Source organism: Natrix helvetica (genome assembly GCF_964273705.1).
Source record: "Natrix helvetica genome assembly, chromosome: 2".
NCBI lineage: Eukaryota > Metazoa > Chordata > Lepidosauria > Squamata > Natricidae > Natrix > Natrix helvetica.
The window spans coordinates 241,129,477-241,155,013 of record NC_138552.1 but is presented as its reverse complement, the minus strand read 5'-3'; the positions used below and the strand labels follow the sequence as shown (position 1 = coordinate 241,155,013).

Sequence of the window (25,537 nt, the reverse complement as noted above, 5' to 3'; positions counted from 1 at the left end):
AGGGATGCTGATATTCTGGGAGGAGACAAGAATCAGAATCAATACACCCATAGAGGCTCAGGCCTTTATGGAAAAAAATAAAGCGAACCTAGAAAAAACAGAAGATACCACAATGGTCACACAGGACACGGGAGGGGCCGGAGCTCTGCCAGCGGGGGGTGAAGGGGCAACACCGAGAAAGCTCAGATCACAAAAATGAATAAGAAAACCAGAATGTTATAAACAGACCGAAAGCTATAATGAAATTATATCTAGACTTTATATCATAACTACATAAATTGATTGAAAACTATCTTTTCTAGAATTAATATGCTGTTTTTTTATGATTATGTATTAATGTTTTATATTTAGATGTATTCTATGAGTTTGGAGGGAGGGGGCGTCTGCCACACTTGCAACTGCCAAAATTTGTAACCATTCCACTTACCCTTTTCCTTATAAATGTTTTAAAAAACCAATAAAACTTTTTGAAAAAAAAAAGAGGACATATTAAAAGTCGCTCATGAGGTTCTTCATATTTTAAATATTAACTGGATCATATTTTCTTTTGATGAAATCAATAAGTTACTTAGAGGAAAGAAGACAGCAAAATATATACAATTTACATGCACCACAGATACATAGAAGAGCTAATAGTTTTAGCTAAAAGCTAATAGTGAGGGAAAATGGCAAGGAAATAGCAGTAATTGTGGCACTGTTTTTCTTGACTTGGCTCCATAGCCACCTTGACTGAAAAAGGACCTTCAAAGCAGCAGCTTCTGCAGAATAAGCCATTAAAGGTTTCTAAAGCCTCATTGTAAATCGACCTAATGCTTTGTGAATTGGGGCTTTCATGATCACCTAGGAAGGCTTACCTGCTGTCTCCAGACATAAGAACTCCACTTCTCTTGTTTCTGAACTGAACTGAGAAACTGGTTTCTTTATTTTCAAGTAAGCCTTTATAACTGGGGATAGTCTAAAATGGATTCTTAACTTTTAATTACCTAACCTTATCAATTCTACTTTTACTTGTTCTATTAGAAAGTTGAAACCAGATTACATAGCCAAAGGTTCAAAAGCAAAGGTGGGGGAGGGGGGGATTGGAACCGCAACTTTTCCTACTCCAAAGTTTTAGTATCCGATGGAAAAAGAGGTTTCAGCTACCGGACATTATGCCTTTAAAAAAAAAAGGCCCGTCCTTTCCTTCCTGGCCTGATTATACAAGCCCCAGCGCTGCATTCCTGCGCACGGCCAGGCGCTGGAAGCCCAGAGGAGCCGCCAAGGCTGCGCTGGTTGGCAGTGTCAACAGTGCAACGCCAGGCTGGACGTTGAACTTTGGAAGAGGCGCTGGCCAAATCCCTGCTCAGAGCAGGGAAGGGCCCTCCGCCGCCGCCTCTTCCCGTCTCCTGCGACGGGACCCGACGGAATCCCGCTCTCGCCTGTCTCCTGGAGCTCCACCTGTTGTCGGGCTCAGTTGCGAAGGGGACTTCTGCGGCCTGTTTCGAGGGGTACAGGGAGGGAAGGCTTCGAAAGCGGCCCCGCTTTTCTCCCTCGGCGCGATGCCCGTGGCGGGCGCTCTGAGGGCCAAATTCCGGCGGCGGCGCAGCCCCGCGGAGGACAAGGTCTCCATCCTCGAGCGGGAGGAACGGCGGGAAGTGGAGGCCCCGACGGCTCCCGAAGACCAGCCAGAAGCAGAGGAGCTGGTTGGTTGCGCCTCCAAAACGGTGGCCTTCGCCGTCCTCCCGGACAACTACCAGCCTCTCGCTTGGGACGGCGAGCAGCCGCCACTGCCGCCCAGGAAAACGGAGCGCGCAAGTAAGGCGCGCAAGAGGAGACTTAAGAAATACGGCAAGGTAAGATTGACCACGCGGGACTTAGGGTGGTCGGGGACTTTGGCGGATGAACAAGACAGAATAACAGAGTTGGAAGGGACCTTGGAGGCCTTCTAGTCCAACACCCTGCTCAGGCAGGAGACAAGTGGCTGTCCAGCCTTAAAAGCCTCCAGTGTTGGAGCATTCAAAAGCTTTTGGAAGCTTTTCATTTGTTCCACTGAAGCTAATCAGTTCTTCCACTGATCAATTGTTCTAATTGTCAGGAAATTCCCCCTTAGTTGTTTCTCTCATTGATTAACTTCTATCCATTGCTTCTTGTCCTGCTGTCAGGTGTTTTGGAGAAGGTTTGGGGCCATGCCCCTTAGGTATCAGAAGAATAGTCACTGGGTGGGCAAGACTGAAGTCCCGACCAACAAGCCCCCTCCCCATCTTCGCATAGCCGAGGTGAATGTGTGGAGCCTACCAGGGAGCTGCGACTGACAGCCTTGGACTGGCTGCCCTTTGAAAAAAGCCTTCTGAGGAAGCTGTTTGTGTCTGTGTGCGTGCGTGTGCGTGTTTGGGTGTGTGTGTAAGGTGTGGCGGGTCAGCCTTTCTGCTCACTTTCCAAGCGGATGTTCCACAGGGGAGTTCAAGTGAAAGAAGAATTTCCTTCCTTTTGTTTTGTTACTTTGTAAAGGAAAAGACTGTGAAGTTAAATAGCTTTTACAAACTCATTAATTAGATGCTGAAATTTATTTTTTTCCTTTCGGAATTGTTAACTAGCATCATCTTCCACAGTAAGCTGGTCATCCTGTAATGCCACTGAGCCAGCTTCTCCCAAAGGCAAACTTACACATACTCCTGGCAGATCTGCAATATATATAATAATGGATAATTTGCTCAATTGTAGCAAACATTTTAAAAATCTCTGTAAGAAAGAGTCGTCACTGGATAGCTGGGATTGCAGTCATGTCTTGAGTTAGTTCCTTCCTATTTTTGGCACATGCACAAAGAAAAGGCTGATGGTTAGATTTGGATCAGTACCAACATGGATGAAGGCTTACTCACCTCTAATGTTTTTACCACTCTTTCTCCTCCCCTGCCTTATGTGTTTGCAGGATGATAACAAGTGAAATGATGAGTTTTTAGAAAAATCTTTTTTAAGGCCACTCTAGGATATAATCTATTTCAGAGACAAGGAGAAAAGGACAAATCCTCAATCCTGTTAACTGCAGTGATCTCTGGAATTTAAAAATTCTTGACATTGTTATGGTCTTCCCATCATTACTAAGCCTTCCTTGATTCAGTGACGTAAGTCCTATGAAGGCCACTTAGCTTTCTTCTCCGACTCCTTGTTGCTACCCGTTAGAGTCTCCTGTTATTGGACACTGCTTCATTCATCTTTATGGTGAGTATAGGTAGTCCTCGCTTAGCGACCACAATTGGGGCCAGCAACTCTGTTGCTAAGTGACGCAGCTGTGAAATGAAACCTCAAGGGACTGCAACCGGTGACATCACTTCTCAGTTGGTCACTAAGTGAGTCGTCTGAGGTCATTAAGCAAGGCATCACATGATCAGGACATGCAATTGTACTGTCAGCTTTTCCATTGATTCTCTTCATTGAAAGCCAGCCATGAAATGCACACTCACGTAACTCTGAGGACGTTGTTATGGTCATAAATGCGAAGAACGGTCTAAAGTTATTTTTTCATCAGCCTTGTAACTTTGAACAGTCATTCAGCAGGGCAGCCACTAAGTGAGGTCTACCTATAAAAGACTATGCAAGACCAGGCTGATGATTTCCTGTTTCTTACCGTTCCACCCAGGAAGGAAAGGCAGATTTCACGGTATCTATCAGTGGCTGCCTTTTTTCCCATCACTTCTCCTGCCTTGCCTTTGCTTTCTTGGTTTTTTTGCCCACATAGATGCCTTCAAACCCCTTCACACATTATTTCTTTTGACACTTATGTGGACTCCCCCCACCCACCCCATATATTTATACTACAGTTTTAAATGATACAATAACAAGGAAAAGGTTGTGGTTTTTTTGCTCCTGGAAACTCCGTGGAAAGCACAAATTGTTAATCCAGTTTTAGAGGAATGAAGTAGCAACATTATTTGAAAAATAAAGGTAAGGGAAGGGAATGCAGAGGGAGGAAAGCAAAAGAAGCTGGCTTCACTCAGCCTGGGTCAGAAATGGAAAGCACGCCACTGGGGGATATAAGGATTGAAAGGAGCATGAGCTTCTAGGACTGTGGATTGTTCATTGACTTAAAGCCATTACTAGGTCAAGTAGATGATTACAAAATTAAAAGATGGAGACTGGTGACTGGGAGAGGACATAGCAACCTGGCATCCACTGGTGATCACTGGAGTATGCCAAGCACTGCTGCTAATCGTGGCTGAGGCTCCTACTAGAACAGGACTAAGTGTTGGCTACCATCTGCTCTGAAGGGCTTAAGAAAGGTCAGGTTGGAAAATAGTTTTGAATTGAAGCAGCAGAACATGCCTGCAGAATGCATTTTCAAAAGGCTGGGAATAATAGGACAACTTCATCCAATCCTGTAGGCAGGAAGGGGTGAGTAGCTTGAACAGTACTCTTAATGGGCCAGGCATAAAGTGTGGGTCTGCCCTGAGAGTGTGCATGACAGAAAGTTACCTTCCACTCATAGGGATGTGAGTATGAGCCTGATGTGTGGCACGCAATCTGCATTCACAACAGACACAGAGATTCTGCATTCACAAATAAACAGACAACTATATTCACAATACAGAGAGAGACTGCAACAAAGTCTTCACAAGTCTCCACCAATACAATAAAGCCTATGAAACTTTGTGCCATAATAAAGGAAAACCAAGGAATTGTATCAAGGAATTGTTTACTCCTGCATTAAAACCTTTGCAGTTCAGATGCTTTAGAAGACTAATGTGAATTACAGATGTAGATTTAATTAGAAATGAAAGTATTATCAGAAGGTGTTGTAGATATATATGAAAATGAAAGTGTCTCCGATGCTGATGCATATTATGCTTCAGTGAATGGTGATTATGGAAGAATCAAAGATGAGTGGAGGCAAATTCATGCAACATGGAAGAAAAAAGTAAAATAGGTGAAAATATTGGTAGAATAACCATTGCTAAATCAGGGATGAAAAAGAATTACAAAATCAATTATTCTTCCAAAAGAATGCAAAGATAGTAGAGCCAAGGAAGGGATGTCTATTTAGATTGTATGCTCCTAAGATATGGGAACCTAATTTTCTTTTTGCAATGAACTACACAAAGTGTATTGCAGTATAGAGACAGTAAGGTCTAAATAAATATGTTATGCGGTTTTATTTATCTGAGTGTGCATATGAGATGTTTTAGATACTCTGTGGAGCCCTGCAACAGAATGAGGATGATCTCTGAAAAACAAAGAGTTTGTTATATCCAAACTGGGAGTTGGCTGGTGTTTTTTTTTTCTCTTCAAAAGAAACTATTTTGATCAGTGTGAAAGTGAAGTTGATGTTTACCTAGAGATCTATAGAGGTATGTGTCATTTCTGTATGGAAAAGATTCTAAGCAAATCCATATGACAGCAGATGTTTTTTTTAATCTTTCTGTTGCTTTTTTCTTGGCATCTTAATTTTGTCAGTGCTTCAAGTTAGCAGAAAGTGTGCATCTTCCTCCCACAATAGCAGCAAAACAGACAACATTTCTTTTCAGAACAGCTTCTAGTTGGCAATTTAGAGAATGCATCAGCATTAACTTATTACTGTTTGAGAAGCCATTTCACATTTTATTCCTGCTGTTTATTTAATTTTTCCATTCATATGTCTCCTTGTAGCCAAGAAATTTAGGGCAGTTTATTCCTGTCTTGTTATCCCTTACAAGCCTTTGAAAGCTTAAGATCTACCAAGCAGACTGAGAGATAATGAAGACTTGAGATCACTCACTTAACTTCTCAGCTTGGGCTAGAAATTTGAGTTTGGCTCTAGTGATGATCCATGTGTAATATATCAAATGTTATTGAAGTCTAACGTCTTCCAGGTCTAGTCAGCATAACCAATGGTAAGAAATGATATGAATTGTGCTCTACTTAGTAATTGTACACTACTTAGAGGACCACATGTTTTTCTCACCCTGATCATCATTCAGTGAAATAAAAAGAAGTAATGAGAGAGCAATTTTAAGGCATCTTTGGGCCACATGATATCTTTCAGATAGTTATTCAGCTCAGCCTGTCTTAGCTACTATGGCCAAGATTTTGAGGGTTTGCAGAGCACCAGGTTGAAAAAGCCTTCATAACAGATATAGGATTGTCCATGATCATTGCAATTTGTGAAGGACAGTTTTTGATAACTGGCGGCTGCCTTAGCATTTTCTGGAGAGTACAGTTGACAAAGCAGTGACGGCAAGTAAGTGACCCAGACTTTTCTAATATTTTTTAAAATTTTGGTTTGGAGAAGCAGATGTTCTTGGGTGTTTCTTTGCCATTCAGCTATATTAAGCTACTATAGATTTCCTGAATTTGTCTTTGAGGAATTTGCCTGCCTCAGAGTTCTGCTTTCTATGGGTGCATTACATGGAATGTTGACATTTTTCTGTTTGAAAATCATGCCACAGCTTGTGATTCCAGAAGCCCCAAGGGCTGCAAAGTAAGTGGGGCTCGGGATTCCTGAAGCTCGGGGATTGCCCACTCTATTGTAGTGATCAGCTGAATTCAACATTTTGACTCACGTAGTGAAGATAGTAGGCTTGTTGTATGCAATTGTATTTAGCAATTGTAACCACCAAAAGAAAAACGATTTGAGTTCTGTGGTTTTGTATGCTCATGCTCTTGATAAAATATTCTTGTCCTGCTTCAAAACTTTTGCTGTACTCTGTATGGAAGTAACCACAAAAGAAAGGCATGTCATTTCTTAGAACACTACTTTGCTCCTTGCTGAGATCAGAGCTTCATTGTTCAGGCTGTGGCCAAGCATTTCCTGTGGCACACAATTGCTTCTAAAACTGAAGCTTCAGTCACTTTCTTGAGCTAGACTGAAGAAAGTGGCAATTGTACCTTACATATGATCAACTTTTATATAGATCAATGAAGTCTTCAGATTCCTCTACTTTGAACAGAAGAAAAGATAGTGACAAATAGAACCATTTGGAGGATATATCTACCTATATTATAGTATCCCTTGAAAGACAGTTTATCATAGTTGAGTATGTACAATGGAGAAAACCCAAGCACGTCCTTCTCCATTCAACAGATTCATCTTTGTTTACCAATACCAATGATAATGGATAGCTTGATCTGCCATATCACAACCATTATTTTAAATCCTCAAGCTATTGATAGGATCCTGGGCAGCTGACATATTTGCTACCCAGGTTCCTGCTCTTTTAATCTTTCTATTTGGAAAGGGCAAATACCCTCAATCTTTGCTTCCTCCTTTTACCTGTTGTGTGGGATGAAAATTATCAAGGCAGAAGGGTTTGTAGAATTTCTTAAAGTATGATCCTAAGGCCCCTGGGAGTTCTCCAAGTTCCTATTAGGAGTTTGCCAAATCAAAATTATTTGCCAGCTTATGTTGAAGAATAATATCCCATCAAACAATCATGAGAAGAAGTAACAGCAGTGAATGCATCATTTTAGGTACAGTAAATAACGATAAATAAAACCCATACAAACAAAAACTCTTTTGGTCCACCATCATTTTTAAAAGTGGGAAAGAGAATATTGTTTTAGGATTGAGGAATGTTAACTAATGGTCAAGAAGTAATTCACACAATACAAGAAGATTAATTAATCTGGAGATGGAGTTAGCCCTCAAAAGATTGTTCATGTGTGATTAAATTTTAAGTCCCCTTGGATTAATTAAGCAAGTTATTTGTACTGTTTAGAGTTCTGCACAGCATGTTTAGATTCCCCTGACTCCCGTAATGTGCAAATAGGACTCCTATTTTAAAGAGGTATGGAGATATTTGCATATAGTACTCTAATCTAAAGGCAGGGAAATTTCTAGATGTAGGCTGCACTTTGTACTGCAGATCCACCAATCAGAATCTAGAGAAAGAAATATATTTAGTTTAGAATTCATTCTCAGTGCAGGGTTTTGTGCTATGTATCAGAATTGAACGTTTTTCCCTATCCTTCCTGTTGAATATCAAGTTCATACTCCTAGCTTCATTAATTACAGAAATATCAGAATTAAGTTGTTTCTGTTAGGACCTACAATTGGCACTTAACCAGGAGACTTTCAATAATCTCTGGGTATTGCAAAATATTCAGAATATTGCTGAACTACATTAATTAGCTCAATTTGAACAATAATGGGAATGTTCGATAGAATTAGTTCTCTATCCCTACTCTAGAATGAGAGAGCTAAGCAAAGTTTAATTGAAAAACAGAATAGCAAAGTTGGAAGGGACCTTAGTCGTCTACACAAGCAGGAGATCCTGTACCATTCTGGATAAATGGCTATCCAATCTCTTCTTAAAAACCTGCAGTGATTGAGTACAACTTCCAAATGTAATCTGTTCCATTGGTTAATTGTTCTCACTGTCAGGAAATTCGTCCTCAGTTCTAGGTTTGTGGATCATATTCATATTCTGGATCATATTCAGCAAATTCATTCACAGAAACTATTTATATTACCTCTAATCAAGTACTTGAATTTCCTATGTTCATTTTTGTAATAGGGAACAGTCCATAAGCTAATAACTAAGTCACAGTAAAGGAGATGGTCCCTGTTGAGCTTGCAATTACATGTGGCTACTTTCTTGAACCTGACCACTAGGCTGTTAGATCTTGTGGTTTTTAGGCTAAAGGCAATGGCTTGGATTCCATTTCAAGTATCTCCTGGTTTTCTCCATTGTGTTATTTGCACCATCGGCTGGAGCCATCTAATGTATCATAAGATGATTATATTGGAGGAAGCGGGATGTTTTATGAATGTTTCAGGTCTTGTGTATTTTCACATCCATCTTACTTTAAAAGAAAGGTTGAGACATTACCTTTTGGGCCTTCTGAATTACAGCTCCCATAATCCTTTGCTGTTGGCTTAGCTGATAGGAATCGAAATCTACATGTTAAGGTTATTTCTTTTTAAAAAATAACAATGGCAGTTTTGTCTAAATAGTGGTTTTGTGTTGTTGTGGAAATTTTATACTTTTGTATCTATTAAGTATCAGTAATAACTGACAGACAACCAGTAACAGTAACTGATTTATTCAACTTAGTAACTGAACTGAACTGGAAGCCGGTTGACAGCTATTTATATTCTCCAGCTGTCAAGCCGGTAGCCAATAGGGGCTTGATGCTCGTGCCGCCCTGGAACCTGTTTAAAACGACCAATCCTGGGCGCGCGTGGACAGGCCTCCTCTAGCGCCACCTGCTGGTGGACTCTCCGAGAATACAACACTCCTTCCCCCTTGTCCGCGCATGCGTAATCCTGGAACCTGGTTGGCCTTCTGCGCACGCGCTGCGATCTTCTTAGCTGTGGAGTGACTGCCGCCGTAGAGGGAGGATCGCTTCGAGGAAGTGTCCATGAAGGGCCAAACCGTGGAACTCCTCCCAACTCACCAGGTAGATAGCTTGCCGGTATCGGATCATTGATTTGGCCGCCGGAGCTAGTTGTTCGCTCAGATCTGGGCTGATGGGCGGCGTCAACAGGTCTTTGTGAACTTGGAATAACATTTGGAACATTTGAGTTGTTTGACGCTGCACCGGTGTCTCTTCGCCTCAGCTGATCTATGTGCCTCCTCCACACTCTTCCATCTCCAAGGAGGACCCTATAGGAACAGGGCCCCGTTAGCTCCGATACAACACCAGGCACCCATTTAGGATCCCCTGCAAAGTTTTTAGCGAACACTCTTTCCCCTACCATGAAAACCCTAGGGGGGGGAGAGGATGGGTAGGAAGGGGTAGCGTAAAAGGGATGTAATCTGTCTAACGTCGTACGTAGTTTCCTTCCCATTAACAACTCGGAAGGGGCTTTGCCAGTTATTGGGCAAGGGGTGGTGTGCTGGCATCTTAAGAATGTGGCTACTCGTTGCTGCATTGGCAAATGAGCCATGCGTGCCAGTGATTCCTTGGCCGTGCGCACCGCACGCTCTGCCATTCCATTAGCCGCCGGGTGGAAGGGAGCCACGGGAGCGTGGCGAATGCCTTGGCGTTGGAGAAATGTCTGAAATTCTTGTGAAGTAAATTGGGGCCCGTTATCCGACACTATGATGTCAGGTAACCCATGTGTTGTGAATAAGTTGTCTAAGATTTTTATAGTGGCTGCAGACGTAGTGGAATGCATAGGGAACATTTCTACCCATTTTGACCACGCGTCAATTACCAAGAAGAAGGTGGTTCCCTCTATTGGTCCTAAAAAATCCACGTGGAGTCTGCTCCACGGCGATCTGGGTTGTTCCCATTCTCTGGATGGGGCTGCTGGTGGTGCGGGGCGGACCTGCTGGCATTGGGGGCATTCCTGTACCCACGCTGCAATGTCCGCATCCATGGAGGGCCACCATATGTAACTGCGCCCCAGGCATTTCATACGGACAATGCCAGGGTGGCCCTCATGGAGACGAGATAGCAGTGCCTGGCGCAATTTGCTTGGGATTACTATTCTGTGTCCCCAGAGGAGGCAGCCTTGGAGAGATGACAGTTCTGTTCGGCGGCGATAGAATGGCAGTAGTGGCTGGTCTATATCAGAATTAGGCCATCCACTGCGGACGAAATGAATTATTTTTGAGATGATGGGGTCTGCTTTGGAATGTATTGCTATGTCTGATGCAGACAGTGGAAGTTGCAATTCATCTAAAAGGCAGATTGTTTCTGTAGGAGCTGGGTCCAATACCGGAATCGGTAAAGGGCAGCGGCTCAAAGCATCTGCATTGCCCATTGTTATGCCTGGCTTATGGATCAGCGTGTAGTTATAGGCTGATAAGAATTCCGCCCAACGGGACATGCGGGGAGATAAAATTTCTGGAGTGGGGCGGTCGCCAGCTAAAATGCCTAGAAGTGGTTTGTGGTCCGTTAGGAGGGTAAATGGCCGCCCATACAGGTAATGGTGGAAACGTTTTACTCCCGCAACGGCGGCCAGCGCCTCCTTGTCCAGCTGGCTATAATTACGCTCAGGCTTGGACAAGGTGCGGGAGTAGAACGCTATGGGGGCCTCTGAGCCGTCAGGATATACATGGCTCAGCACTGCGCCAACTCCAAATGGAGAGGCGTCGCAAGCTAGCTGCAGGGGCCACTTCTCGTCGTATTGCGCTAGCACTGGTGGAGCTGTCAAAGCCTTTTTGACAGCCGCGAGCGCCTGCGCCTCGCGGCTGGTCCAGAGCCATGGTGCTGAAGTGTCTAAAAGTCGGTGGAGGGGCTCTGCTAACGACGCTTTGTGTGGAATGAACGACGAATAAAAATTGAGGAGGCCTAGGAAAGCCTGCAACTCAACCTTATTGGTTGGGGTTGGTGCGGAAAGGATTGCCTCCACTTTTTTTGGTGATGGGTGGATTCCATCTTTATTTATTAGGAATCCCAGGAATTCTACGGCAGGGACTCCCAATTTACACTTTGATGCCTTAAGATGGAGGCCTGCAGCCCGGAATTTTTGGAGGACCGCACGTAGGGATTTTATTAACGTGGGGGCGTCTTTGGCTGCGATGAGCACATCATCGAAATAGGGTGTGACCCCAGGAATGCCATGGAGCAACCGCTCCATCAATCCCTGGAATATTCCTGGGGCCACACTGACGCCGAATTGCAGCCTACGACATTTAAAAGCCCCGCGGTGGGTGACTATTGTCTGTGCCAGTGCTGTGGCTTCATCAACAGGTAGCTGTTGATAGGCCTGGGCTAGATCCAATTTTGCGAATATCTTACCTCGTCCTAATGTGTGTAGTACGTGCTGGACTACCGGTACTGGGTGGGGATGTGCTTGGAGGGCTTTATTAATTGTTGTTTTAAAATCTGCGCATATTCTTACAGAACCGTCAGATTTTAGGGGAACAACAATTGGAGTTTCCCAAGGGGAAAAATCAACTGGTTGTAGAACTCCTTGTTCCAGGAGTTTGTCAATTTCCGCGTCTACTTTCGCCTTTAAGGCGAATGGTAGACGTCTGGCCTTAAGCCTGATGGGAGCTATTGAAGGGTCGAGGTTTAAAGATATTGGGGAGCCCTTGTAGCAGCCTAATGATGGTGAAAAAACATCTTTGAATTCCGCAATTAGTGAGGTGAAATTGTTAGTAGGTAAGGAAGAGTATTGCGTTGCATGGATGCCAGTTATTGACAAACCCAGAGCACTGAACCAATCGAGCCCCAATAAAGAGGCCAGGGGATCCTGTACCACTAATAATGGTAGGTGGCCTGTGAAGGAGCCATAAGTAACTAGTAGCTTAGCGCAGCCTAGGAGCTTGATGGAGTTTCCCTGGTAGTCTTTCAGGCGGCAGTTTGCAGGGCTGAGTTGCTTTACTTTGTAGTGGGGTAGAATAGATGATAATGTTTGCCAAGAAATAATTGAGCGAGCTGAGCCTGTATCTAGCTCCATAGAGCAAGGCCGGCCTTCGAGGAAAATAGTCAGGTGCATCTTACCGCGACCTCCTGCAGATGCGGATGCTGAGTCGACAACCCATTCGGGGTTGTATTCTTGGATGTCTCCCAGAGATAGAGAATTCAGGCGGCGATTTGGTGGGGCAGGTGCAGAAAAACGGTAGGCAGCATTTTGATTTTGTGGCCGGTTGTCAGGAGCGGATGAGCGGCATATTGCTGCTAAGTGTCCTTTTTTCCCGCATTTCCGGCAAATAGCTGCCCTAAATCGGCAGGTTGAGCGTGCGTGCTTGCCGCCGCAGCTCATGCAGGCGCGACTGTCTCTAAAATTTAATGATTGCAGACGATCTATTGCTAAGTCAATTTCTGATTGTATAGAGGAGGCTAGTTGTTGATGATTTACTTGAGGCGATGGAAACTGTTGTCCCGTTGGCAACGGCTGTGGCAACCGTCTACGGTCAGGGGTTGACTGTTCGGCCATCTCCGCTGCGCGAGCCTCATCAACGGCAATTTTCAAAGTGAGGTCTGACCGGGATAGAATTCGGCGATGTAATTTAACGTCTTTCAGACCATAAATAAATTGTTCCAACAGGGCTTCGTCCAAATCAGCAAATTCACAAGGAATAGCAGCCGCACGGAGCGCAGCCACGTAGTGGCTTATGGATTGCCCCTCTCCTTGAATGCAGTGGCGAAAATCTTGTCGCCTTGCAAAACGTGAAGGTGCCGGTTCATAATGTGTTTTTAATTTTGCCATTAATGTTTCCCAAGGCACCGTGTGTACAGGGGTGGGAGCTGAGAGAGCTCTTGCAGTTGCGAACATCTCTGGTCCACAGTAGTTTAAAAATATGCCTCTTTTCCTCTCCAGGGAAAGGCTTGTTAAGTCATGTGCCAGGAGGAAACATTCAAACCTTTCCACAAACGCCTCCCAGGTTTCTGCCTCCACACGAAATGGGGCGAACATCGATGAAGTTGTCATTGTAACTTGTTTTGCTGGGTTGGATCCGCCCGTCCTCGTCGCCAGTATTAAGTATCAGTAATAACTGACAGACAACCAGTAACAGTAACTGATTTATTCAACTTAGTAACTGAACTGAACTGGAAGCCGGTTGACAGCTATTTATATTCTCCAGCTGTCAAGCCGGTAGCCAATAGGGGCTTGATGCTCGTGCCGCCCTGGAACCTGTTTAAAACGACCAATCCTGGGCGCGCGTGGACAGGCCTCCTCTAGCGCCACCTGCTGGTGGACTCTCCGAGAATACAACAGTATCTTTTATATCTTATATATCACACCTTTTATATGATATATATTCTGTCATCTTGCTACCTATTATGTTACTATGGTATCCCCCTTTTTTCTATCATTGCTGCAGTACTGATATTGTTATGTTGATCCATGACTACCTTGGGTTTTTAAAAAAGGATAAACCTACCTCAATATTTTTCTTCCTTTACCATTAAATTTCCCTCCCTGCTTTTCTATTGTTTTTCTCATACATTCTTAACATTCCTGGTTCATTCCACTACTGTCTAATAGAGTAAGATAGAAGTCGGACACACCTTTACAGGGCTACAACAATGTTTTCTTTGAATCCTTGCTATTTAAACATTGCAAGGATTGTTAAGTGCCACGAGAACAGAGGACGTCTTGCGCTGCCTTTGATTGTTGCCAATATCTCAATTTCCTGACCACTGAAGCCCATCAGGAACATTTCCTGTACAATTGTTTTACGATACCCTCTCTTTTGTATCGTCCTGCTGACCTTAAGGCTTGTCTGTGTACAATAAATATATAGAAAGCTTCTGTCAAAATGCTGTAAATGGACTAGCACTATAACAAGGCAAAACAGATATTCTCGTGTTATGAATCTCCCAATTGCAGATTTTTTTTTAAAAGCAAGTGCCACTGTCTTTTGCTCCGCTGGTGTGTACAGCTGATTTTTTTAACACTGCCTTCCTAAAGAAGAATCTCACTATGGCAGTATTCACACCACAAACTGAGCAACCAATTTTTATGAAGCTTAGTGTTAAAGGAAAAGCCAGCCTGTTGTTATTGATTGATTTATAGTTCAGTGTTCTGGCAAAACTCAAAAAATTGTGTCAACCAAGTTAAACATGATAAATATGCTTTACCAAAGACATTTATCATTCAGAAGAGGTTGCATCCTAAAATTCACTCCACGTTATTCTATCACCAACAGAGATGATATTCAGCTGGTTCGGACTGGCTCTATGCTGCCCTATTTAGGCATGTTTTTCAGGCCAGGCGCATGCATGGAAGATGAACATGCAAGCAAAGCACATGCGCAGAAGGCCAGGTGCATGTGAGGAAGGCACACACTTGTCTGTCATGTATGCGTGAAGCGGGCAGGCGTGCGCACAGCGAACCAGTGGTAATGAAATATGCAATCCACCGCTGATCACCAATGCTTGCCCTTTGTTCCTGAGCCCTATCCACTCCTTTACTCAGAGAGTAGAATCAAGGGAGGCAGAGGTTGTGGATTTTCCTTTCTTGGAACTCGCCGTGGCTCCCTCCTTCCCTCCCATCACAGTCCAACAGCAGCAATACTAAGTGTCAGGATGGTAATCAGGGGATTCCTTCCTTGGCTGGTGGTTAATTTTGCCCCTCGTACCATCTTTGATTCTTCTATTTACCTGTCTCTTTTAAGGAAATCATGACCTTAATGACACAATAAAACAATATGTTAATATTTGCATAGATTAAAAGTAGATGACTGACAGAATATTTAACAATTCCTTTTTTAAAAGCTTCAGAAGGAAAGGGAAATATCATTTTGATCTGTTCAGGTTCTGATCAAACCAGCCTGTAAATTGGTACTGATTGTTTTGACTGGAATGTGGAGAGAAAAGTCCTCATCCCCCGCTCCTTCCAGCTGTATTAATAAAGCAATGTGATATTTTGTAATGGGGAATCAATGCTTGCGTGTGTGTGTGTGGCATCTGCATGTGTATATTAAAACAAGTTTGTATTGCTGCTTTCCCCCTTCCAGCTACTGTTCGGATCAATGGGGTTAGGGGAGGCAAAACAAGAGTCAGACTAATGAAAGCATCACAGCAAGCCTCATCTCTTTAACACATGTGTCACAATATTGCACGCATGACCAGAGCTTGCAATGTAACAGTGTTTCATCATTCTGACAAAAGCACCAGGATCCTATGGCTGCTTTGTGACACAATCCATAGCCTTTCAAAACCATTTCAAAATGCAAAACACTACAATATTCACTGATGAGATTTAGCCCAGGAACATCATGCCTGCGTTTTTGTTTTTCTTTTGCATTGAAATTTTCTGGGAGAAAATCCGATGGAAATTGGCATTTGTTCCTCTATGATTTTTTTAATCTGTCTTTCTTTTACCCTTTTTATGATTTTGTTGATTTACTGCTTGGTTTACATTATTGGTAATTTGCTCTGAAATCATTTGAGTTGAAAAGAAGGCATGGAAGAAAAAGAAAAATATTTAAGATTTTTCTTTAAATGAAATGCATAACAACACTTCATGAGAATAATGAACAATGGCTCAGGCATTTAAAGTCCCATTTGGAACAAACCAGCGTGAAAACAGTTCCAGCTATACCCCCAATTTTATCCTGATGTTAGATATGTTGGCCTAATGATTGAATCAAGTTGACTCAATGAACTACTTGGGTAAGTTTCGATCCAACCCTGCTCTCCCCAACCAGTGGACATTCTAAGAATCTGAGAGAATTGTGCTGACTGAGCAGAACTGGAATCTTTGGGCTGTAGAAATATTGGTTAAAAGGAGTTTTTTTGAGGTGAATTGTTTCCTCATGCTAATAATATTCTTTCACTACTTTCAGAATGTGGGCAAAGTGTTGCAGAAAGGATGCAGCTATTTGATCCTTGGCCTGCAGGGTTTGGCCAGAGCCTACACTTCACCACTTGGCTTGGCTGTTTGGACGGGTACATCAGTGCGATAGATCTTACTACTTTTTGAGGGAGACAAGGATGACGAAGACAACAACAACAGCAACACAACTGAGGAGAGCAGCAATTTCTTCTTTGCATATATATGCTTCATCTTCTGTAAATGCCCCAATTTGTCAAAGGAGGACTAAGGAAAATGGATCCAGTTGTGCGTTTTTTGTAAAACGTTTAGCTGTTTTCAAGTTTTCATGATTCTCAAAGTACTTTAATATCAATCAATTAAAATGAACATGTAATGCCAAAGATACAAAACTAATTAACTGGGTCAGATTTAAACATATAATACTCTTGGGGAAAATTAATCAGTCCATTCCAAAAAATGGTGAAAAAGGGAAAAGATAAAGGATGGTGGGAGAGAGGGAAGACAAATGGAGAGAAATTAAGGAAACAGAAGAGAAGTAATTGTTTTTTTGGGAAGACCACATTGCCATCAAAATGCTGGTTGATGATCTGAGATACAAGCACTACAAGCTTCTTCAAAATGCCATGCTAGGAAAGGTTGTAATAGCCTAGCATCTGTATGTTCAGCCAGAGTAGTATAGTGAGTAGCAGACCAACTGAGAAGGGTTGAAGAAGAATGAGGACTCCAAAAGATAAATTAATTGCTCCCCAAAAAACCATTCAGATATGGTTCATGAATTTTTCATATAGTACCCAATATAGGCTCTCCTTATGAAGTGAAGAAACTTGCAGTTTCGCTGTCTGGAATGAACTGTCACCCATGTTTTTTTTTTTTTTAATCAAGTAGGGTAGTGGTGAAGAAGACTGGGGTAAGACTGTGTAGCAGAGACTGAGGGAGCAAATCAGGAGAATGGTATCGAAAGATCAGAATGTGGAGTCCTTCAGTGTCTGTCTGGTCTAAAGTCCTCTCAACTCTAGCAGTTTCAGAGTCCACATGAATTGAGCAGAGATACAGCAGGTTCGGTTTTCATCATTCAGCAGAGATTCTGTGCAATCTGCTTCTTTATAAGGGACATAGACAGGGACATTTTTGCTAAAGCAGCTTCTATTCTCATTGCTTTAATGTAGAGGTGAAAGGTATGCTTACCCTTCTAGATGACTTGTGTCTTTGTTCTTTCTCATTTGTTTTTCTGTAAGATGCTCTACTTCAATATTCTGGGAGTGAAGGCCCCCCATCTTAAAGTTGCCAAAGTTGAGAGACACTGAGCTATTGGAATAGATATTTCTCTAGAACCCTCTAGGGATGCAAGAGACTCGACAGGCCAACACTGAATCACCAGTCCAAAGTAATTATGCTGCTTGGGAATCTACTTGCAGAGGAACTAAGGTTTAGTTTCTAAGAAAAGGGGGAGAAAGCTCCTCTCTGTAGGGACTTCAGTTCACCCAAAATTTCCAAGGAAATGTCAAATGTATATGCATGCATGCAATGAATAGCTCTGCTTCATTGTCCAAGTTCTGGAATTGTTGCAGCAGCCCAAATCTCTTATAGATGGATTTTATGTTGCCTGCCTATGTAGGACAGACGTTTGTATTACAATATTTAATAACATCTATCTTTCCGAGATGGTCCAGAAACCAAATATACCGTAAATAATCAGATGTATCTCTCACCGGGAAAGTATGAAGCAGGGCTAACAGCCTGGATAGACTAGTTCTCTCATCTATGTAGAGGAAAGATTCCAGTTTTTCTATTCCCATAACATGTTTCTGCTTAAATAACATTCATTTCCATGCTTTTTTTTTTGGCTTGCCTCTGCTTTTAGTATATGTTTCAGAATTTATTTTGTATAACTCTTTAAAGGCTGTATTATGTTTAGGTTATTAATAAACATATCTGTTAACAAAATGATTTACAAAGAAAAATTAAAGACATTTAACCAATTAATTTGAATACATGACTTTGTTGAATGATATTAGTCTACTTTCTTTCTTTCTTTCCCTCTTCTTCATCTTTAGTCAAAAAGATTCCCAGTTATTGATATAAGAAATGAGGCAGTCTCCCTCCTCAAGGTTACAATCTTAAGAGTCCCACCAAAAGAAAGTAGGACAAGTAAAGAACAAGTACATTTCTACCATTATTAATACATTTGGTTTTGATCAATACATTGTTTAAAATGATCAGTTGCTATGGAATATACAGGTGCATTCCAAATGTTGCATGGATAATCAAACAATTATCTAGGAATATTCTGTTCATTTACAGCTATGAAATCCACAAATCTCAGAGGTGTTCTCCATTTCTTGATGGGTGAGGAAAAGAGGAGTTGGGATTGACTTGGGAATATCCCAAACAGATAAAAATAGAAAATAGGGAAACGAGTATCACTTGGGGGACAGGTGGTGGGATTAACCAGTTTAAGTCTCTTCCTGATATTTTTCTCAATTTCCAAGGTTTACGGAACACTTCTGCCCTTTTTGTTTTTTGTAACAGTTTCTGAATATTTCTCCCAATGACAGAATTATCATGAATAATGATAATTATCCACACAGTTTCTAGGTATTCTTGTCCAAATTATTTGATTAATCCGCCTAGCATAATAGGAACTCGTTTAATTCATGATTGTGTTCTGGGTCGATGCCCAAGGTCCTTGTGATGTCACAGTGCAAAACCTGACCCTTCATATATGGATCCTGATGCCAGCCCCAAGCGCATAAGCCACATAGTTTGTATCACAAGGCACAATTTGTTATTTGGCCCATTCCCCCTTATGGATGCCTTTGTTTGCTTTATAAATTTCCCAGGTTATATGTCTGAGAAATAAGACATATTACTTTTTTTAAAGTAGAAATCAATGGTGAAATCTTAAATTAGACTATAGCTGCACTTAGATGGAACATGCACTAAATACATAGCCAAGTTCAGCGTTTTATATCTGGATAACGAAATGCAGCTATTTCTATTATGAAAGCTCAAATTTCTATACTGCTCTTCAGCACCCTCTACTGTGAAAAATTCAGATTCTATTGGGAATGAGAAAATCTTTTAAGAAATATTACATATTACATCAAACAAATGTTTGCACTTTCCAATTCCTTTGGCTCTGCAGTTTACAAAAAATACACCCCGAACAAAATCAATTAAAATATACATTTTTAAAACAGTTTGAAAAAGTATATTTTAAGCTTCTTGTTGAAGAGGCTTGCTTTGATGACAGCAATATTTTCAAAAATAGAGCTCCTACCACAAGGAGAAAACAGGATTGTTGATATCCATGTTACTGCCCCTTTCATTATCTAAAAGATAAGGGAAACCTAAGTTAACTTATCAAAACCTTCTGGGTTTCTACAGAAACAATTAAAAGCAGAAATGTTTCTCTGGCACAGAGTGTGCTGTTGTGATTTTTTTTTTTAATTGAGACTATACCTCCAGAATTGTTTTCGCACCTTCATTTACTGAACTGGTAAAATGGCATTATCCCCGTGCTGGATTAGAATCTAGGACCGCTGTCAAGTCTTCCTCTACCTACCAGTCACTTCATAGCCATTTGCCTGCCATTTCAGATGTCCATACCTTTTCCTGTGTTTGTTAGTTCTAGATGCCACTGCCTCCTGCTCATGCCCTAACTAAATTATTCTCCAAGCCCCTACTTCAAGAGCTTTGTCAGCCATGCCAAGTCCACCTGACAAGAATGGCTACATAGAGCATAACAAAATTAGGATAATACATGGTTCAGGCACAGCCAGTGAAGGCCACCTCTAGCTTCACATCATTCCCTCTGTAATTTTGCACAACCGATGCTGAAAATGGGTAATACTTGCTAAAATGATTTCCCAAGAACTGCAAGTGAAACCAATTATCTTTGCAGAGCTGTTTTCTTCTCTAGGTATTTATTATTAATGGTTCTATTTTTAATACTATGATTGCCCAATTACTTGCAGAATAACTGCACTGAGTTCAGTTAAAGTGTTTGACTCACTGAGCTTTTCCCCTGGAGATGATAAATGGAAGGGCAGATATTTCTATCATCTCCTTTATTTCCATAAAATAAGATTTCTATTGTCTGTTCCACTACTTGTTTATTGGGGGGGAGGGGGGGTTGAATACATTTTTGTTCGTGGTCATATTCTCATATTTATTTGCACAGGACTTCTCTCTGCCCATATTCCTTGAAAGACATAACAAACCTTTCTAAAAATTATACTACTCCTTAGGAAATGGTGTGTGTGTGTAATAATTTCTAGGAAATAATTCTAAGAAGCAGCGTTCAGTAGCGGGAGGTTCAGTAGCAGGTTCAGTAGCGGGAGCGTGCGCATACGCATAAAGCCCATGATGACATCTGATTGGGTGGGCGGAGCCTCACGCCCCTCCACTACTGGTTAACCCGAACCGGGTGCGAACCAGCAGAATACCACTTCTGGTTTGGAGGTTTCCAATTCCTAATCTGCAGTTTAATGGTTAACATTACATTTTTATTATAATAAGCTTCTTGCATAGATTTGCATCAAGCACAAATGCAAGGAATCCTCTTGAACTTTGCACTAAGACAAAAAAAAGGAAGAGAAAGGTGGAATTTGTTCTTGCTGTTTAGCAAACAACTCTGGTAAATTTCACTGGATATTGCATATTGAAATTTCTATAGCAAAAGTATAATCACCTTCTGAATGTCCATAATGGGTTGATATTTTGGAGGAATCAATGCCAGCTGCTAAACCAGTTACTACTTTTAAAAAAAAGGAATTGAAGAAAGTGAATCTCAGGCTTTCGAATAATGTGCTTGGGTATTCTTAAAAATATATTAAATTAAGCATGTTTGAGTTTAAGCAGAAGTTAACATAACAAAATGTTTCATGGTTTTTTTTCTTCAAAAAGCAAAATGAAGCAAATGTCGAATAGTGATATGACTCAGTAGTTGGGTTATCATACATAAAGTGAACCCTTGGGAGAGTCAACCATCATAAGTTTTTCAATCAAGTTTCTTAAGTCACTTGTTTCTGGTTCCTGGTTGTGTGCCTAAATCAGACCTTTGGGTGAGGCTGGAATGATTCTAATTAGAACTTGTGGCCAAATACCATGTAAGCCATTGGCTCAAACCAGGGGTGGGTTCCGGCAGTCTCTACTGCTGGTTTGCTTGTGGGTGCGCCGTGCGCATGTACACACCCTTGATGCACGCTGCGCACGCATGCACAATACAATAAAAATTGTTCTGCACATGTTCAGAGGCAAAAAAACAAGATATAGGTGTTACCCAGAGAACGACCCAGGCCACTAAACCACTACCAATTCAGCCCAAACGGTCCAAAACGGTAGGAACCCACCACTGGCTCAAATTAATCTTGAATCCAAGTGTTTTGACTCTTCAAAACGAATTCCAGATTCCTTGATGGAGACTATTTGCTATCTCCCTAAAATATGCTGGATCTATTCATTCCAGTGAGGACTTGTTCAGGCAAAGCATTTTTTTAAACATTGTGCCAATTAGTCTGCTGCTTAGTGGTTTATGTATTTTATATTTGGGGATCACCTCTCCCCCCTTTATCATCTCTTTGCCTCCCCTCCTTCAGATGGGCATAGGTAATCCAGAGCAATCCCAACCCGTAGTTCAAAGAAATAGGCAAAGTGTTCATCAAATGCTTTTATTTCAAGGACCAATACTTTCTCCATGTCCTCCTTTCAGGAGAAAAGTGATTCAGGCAAATCCCTATATCTAGCTGCCTTTTGCCTTCATGCTTGCTATCATATCATGCACTTTCTTGTTCAGGGCTCCTCCATGGACCCCCTTTTTGCCCATGAGAAAGATAAGAGCTTTGGCAGATTTCCCAATGCAGATGGACCTACTGTCGCCACCTTTGGTTCGGGTGTCCATGACAGCATCTTTCTCTAATAGCAAGTTGTCACGGATCACACTGCATTTTTTTCCAGCAATGGTGATCCCAGTTTGTAGGAAAGATTTTCTATCCTGCCCAGTGATCAGCCCAACTTCCTGAGGAGAAATGGCTGCCAACAGACCTCCTGGTTTAGATGCCCATACAGACTTATTGTCAGAATGTCCAACGATTGCTACATCTTCAATATTCTTGTCTTTCAGGACTGTATTGATGTAAGATTTCCAGTCTCCCATGCTGCCTCAGCTCTTGTGGCTTCTTTAACAAGCACTTCTTCTTTTGGTCTCAGGATGTGGGGTATTTTTTCAGATTAATCCTAAAAACAAAATCTAGATGTATTTTTAAAAAATCCACCTGCTTTTCCCTAGGGTATCCCCGCCATGCTCCTGTAATTTCAAGTGATGTCATTAAACCTTCCAAAATATCATTTTGGAGCAACAAAATCATTTCCGTATTTTTTTCCTCATAAACAAGCTTTAATTTCTTGAGAACCTCAAATGGTTTGATTCCCCCCTTTTTAAAAAAAATCAATAGCAAGAAGCCCCCCCCCAACAGAACATTTTGCCCTTGCTTACTTTAAAAGTGGAGCCCTTGAAGGAACTGTTCTTTAAAAAAATACATCATCCCACGCACTCTTAAAAACATCTCTGTATCCATAAAGTTATATATACTATCTTCGTCAAACCAGATTGCAAGACGATTTACAGGAATGTAATAGAATTACCCCAAACTGTTTCTTCCACAATTTCCAATTAGGCATAAAATAGCAAGCACAATGTTTAAAAGTCAAGCCATTAAAACAACTCCACCAGAGCAATGCCTGTAGATAAAACAGGCGAAAGAGCTGTATTGTTATATGGGGGGTAAAGATGGAGTTAAATTAGAAACATCCTGGATCAAATCCCCACTCAACTATGAAAAGTGCAGCTTAGGTTGTCTTGCAGGCTTATAAAGCTTGAATAGATGAAAAAGTTAATTCCTAAAAGAAAGATGAAATGTAAATGTAATAAATCAGGGCCCCATTTCTTTTTTTATGTCTCCCAGAGCCCATTTGGTAACCAGTACAACAGTAGAAAGTAAGCTGCTCATATTTTTATTTAGTACTATTATACTAAAGGCAACTCCATATGTAACGCGTCCTGTAGACCAGCTGGGAAGTTACCAAAATAAAATTATTTCTGTATAGAAATAGTGGGTGAATCAGCATAGCTACTAAAAGTATTTTCTATGTCACAACCACCAACAGTTGGAGCCCTAAAAATAACTATAACGGGAAAATCAATTCCAGTTCAAAACTGAATCTTTTCATCTGGGGATGCCTCATAAAGAACTAGCTGGTTACTGTCTCCCCAAACAAAGGAAAAACTTACTTGAAATACCTCCAGAGGTAACATTAGCTTGAGGAGTTCCACCAGTTGGGATGAAAGGACTTGAAAAAGATGCTTTTTGGAAAGGGGAAACCTCAAATTCCAACTCAGGAGTCTGGGCTCATGGAGAGCTGGAAATAATATTCTGGGCACTTGAAATCTCAAGTGTCAAAAAGACAGAGGTCATACCCACCTAGCCAGCCAAAGGCACTCTGAGCTCACAAGGCACTTATTGTTGTATTTATGCTTCAATTGTTGCTAAGGCCCCCTTTGTGACATCAGAAGTATCTTCCCCACTGCAGGCAACCCTTTATGACCTCATATCACCAAGGAAAGCAGATGTCTCCTTCCTTCTTTCTAGCTGTCTTGAAAGGAACACATATATTTCTTTTTTGCGTTTCATTTTCCTGGGAGGCATATAGTACTGTAAGGATGTAGAAATAGGCTTCAGGATTTCAAATGACTGACTCAAGACTTGGGTGTAATTCCCACAGCTCTTTATAAAATTATTACTGAACTGTAATTTTTAATGCAGTAAAATAGTTAAGTCCTTCGACAAATGGAAATAATCATATTTTTTGAATGTATCTGCATTTATGTTACATTTTACATTTATTGATTTTTAATTAGGTAGATTTTAAAATACTTTAATGGAAGCTGATCAAAACGTAATTGTAAGACAGTTATGAATAATGGAAGTTAGGTTATATTTATTAAAGATTGTAGCTAAACGAGGCAATTAATTTCCTTAGGTTATTTAAAATCATGCTGCAACTGTGCATAGTAACATTATGCAACATGAAATTATTCCTGAATGTATATTTTGAAATAAATCCTATTGATATCGACTGGTTTTAAATAAACACTAATCCAAGGCTAAATTCCATCATTTGTGTGTGCTTGATCCCAAATGCTCGTGGTGGCCAAAATAAATAAAATAAAATAAAATGACATAAGGAAGGAAGGAAGGAAGGAAGGAAGGAAGGAAGGAAGGAAGGAAGGAAGTAAGTAAGTAAGTAAGTAAGTAAGTAAGTAAGTAAGTAAGTAAGTAAGTAAGTAAGTAAGTAAGTAAGTGTTGGAAGAAATGTCCTCCTGAAATGTCCTCCTGGGTTCAGTTCCAAGTGGGGAAAAAGACACTGGAAACATGAAGGCTGCTTTGAAAGATGGTTTAATGGTGGACAGGACCACATGGCTTGACGTCTTGAACATAAAAGGTGATCACATGCTTCAAGATGTTGAGTGAAGAAGAAAGAAGGGGCTTGCTGGTTTTTTCATGCTCTGTTCCTGTTCCTGTGTAAGAAATGTATTCTGATTGGTTGTCAGGCTCCCATGGGGCCATGCAGGGGCAACTCTCTAGGCTGTGTTTTGAGTCCAAGTTTGGTTGAGTTCCCAGATGCCATGTGGTGAGTTTCTGTGGAAGGCTAATCCTATCTTTATTATGTAAAGTAGACTAGCTCAGGCTTTAATGGCTCATTGACAAAGGTGATGGGGGCAGGAAGCTGCAGGGACCTGCTCTGTCTTTAAAAACATGTTTCTCCCGTTTCACATCCAGGGAAATATAATATTCTGCCTTCTTAATATTTCCCAGGATATTTCAGTTTTCTAGCAGAGGGGTGAGTTTTAACTTCCTACAGAAGGAAGGAAAGAAGGCACACACATTCATACATAGATACACAAACACACACATATATATGGATCTTAAAAGTTTGCAAATCCTTTGGCATTTTCAATATTTTAGCATAAATATGACCTCAATTGTGATGATGCAAGTCCTAAAATTAAATTAAAAAACCCAATTGAACAAATGAGTCAAAAATATGATACTTGTTCATTTATTCATTGAGGAAAAGATTCCCAAAATATATGTTTGTGGCAAAGGTGTGATTAGCTCCTTTCTCATGAATGCCACTGAGCTTCCACACTCTAGAAGACCATGTCCTGAAGTTGGTTTGTGCAGCTAGATTGTTCAGAGATTTGAACTAAATTCTGGCTGCAATCCTGTTGTATTTGCACATATTCAATAATCATTCTCCTCAAACTTGCATGTGACTCATAGCAGCACAGAGTTTGAGAGGCCCTGCTTTAACCTAAACTGGCTCCTTTTGCCTTCCAGT

The 25,537-nt window shown here is 41.3% G+C and overlaps 2 protein-coding genes across 2 annotated transcripts; one reads left to right on the top strand and one right to left on the bottom strand.

Moving 5' to 3' along the window:
- Nucleotides 1-1,234: 1,234 nt before the first annotated feature.
- LOC309388177 (required for drug-induced death protein 1) lies at nt 1,235-18,118 on the top strand. The gene is made up of 2 exons (XM_081945274.1): nt 1,235-1,832; nt 16,146-18,118. The coding sequence occupies exons 1-2, from the start codon at nt 1,539-1,541 to the stop codon at nt 16,263-16,265; spliced, it is 414 nt and encodes a 137-aa protein (XP_081801400.1). The 5' UTR covers nt 1,235-1,538; the 3' UTR covers nt 16,266-18,118.
- A 3,760-nt stretch (nt 18,119-21,878) lies between these two features.
- PFN3 (profilin 3) lies at nt 21,879-22,292 on the bottom strand (the record flags this gene model as incomplete). The annotated part of the gene is made up of 1 exon (XM_081944425.1): nt 21,879-22,292. One exon carries the CDS (start codon nt 22,290-22,292, stop codon nt 21,879-21,881), a length of 414 nt encoding a protein of 137 aa, XP_081800551.1.
- Between the last annotated feature and the right edge of the window lie 3,245 nt (nt 22,293-25,537).

What these genes read in the sequence shown, in the direction of transcription:
- LOC309388177 (XM_081945274.1), top strand. Translation starts at nt 1,539, where the DNA reads ATGCCCGTGGCGGGCGCTCTGAGGGCCAAATTCCGGCGGCGGCGCAGC. An exon ending in GACTTAAGAAATACGGCAAG is followed by an intron (nt 1,833 to 16,145) that starts GTAAGATTGACC and finishes CACTACTTTCAG; the next exon opens with AATGTGGGCAAAGTGTTGCA.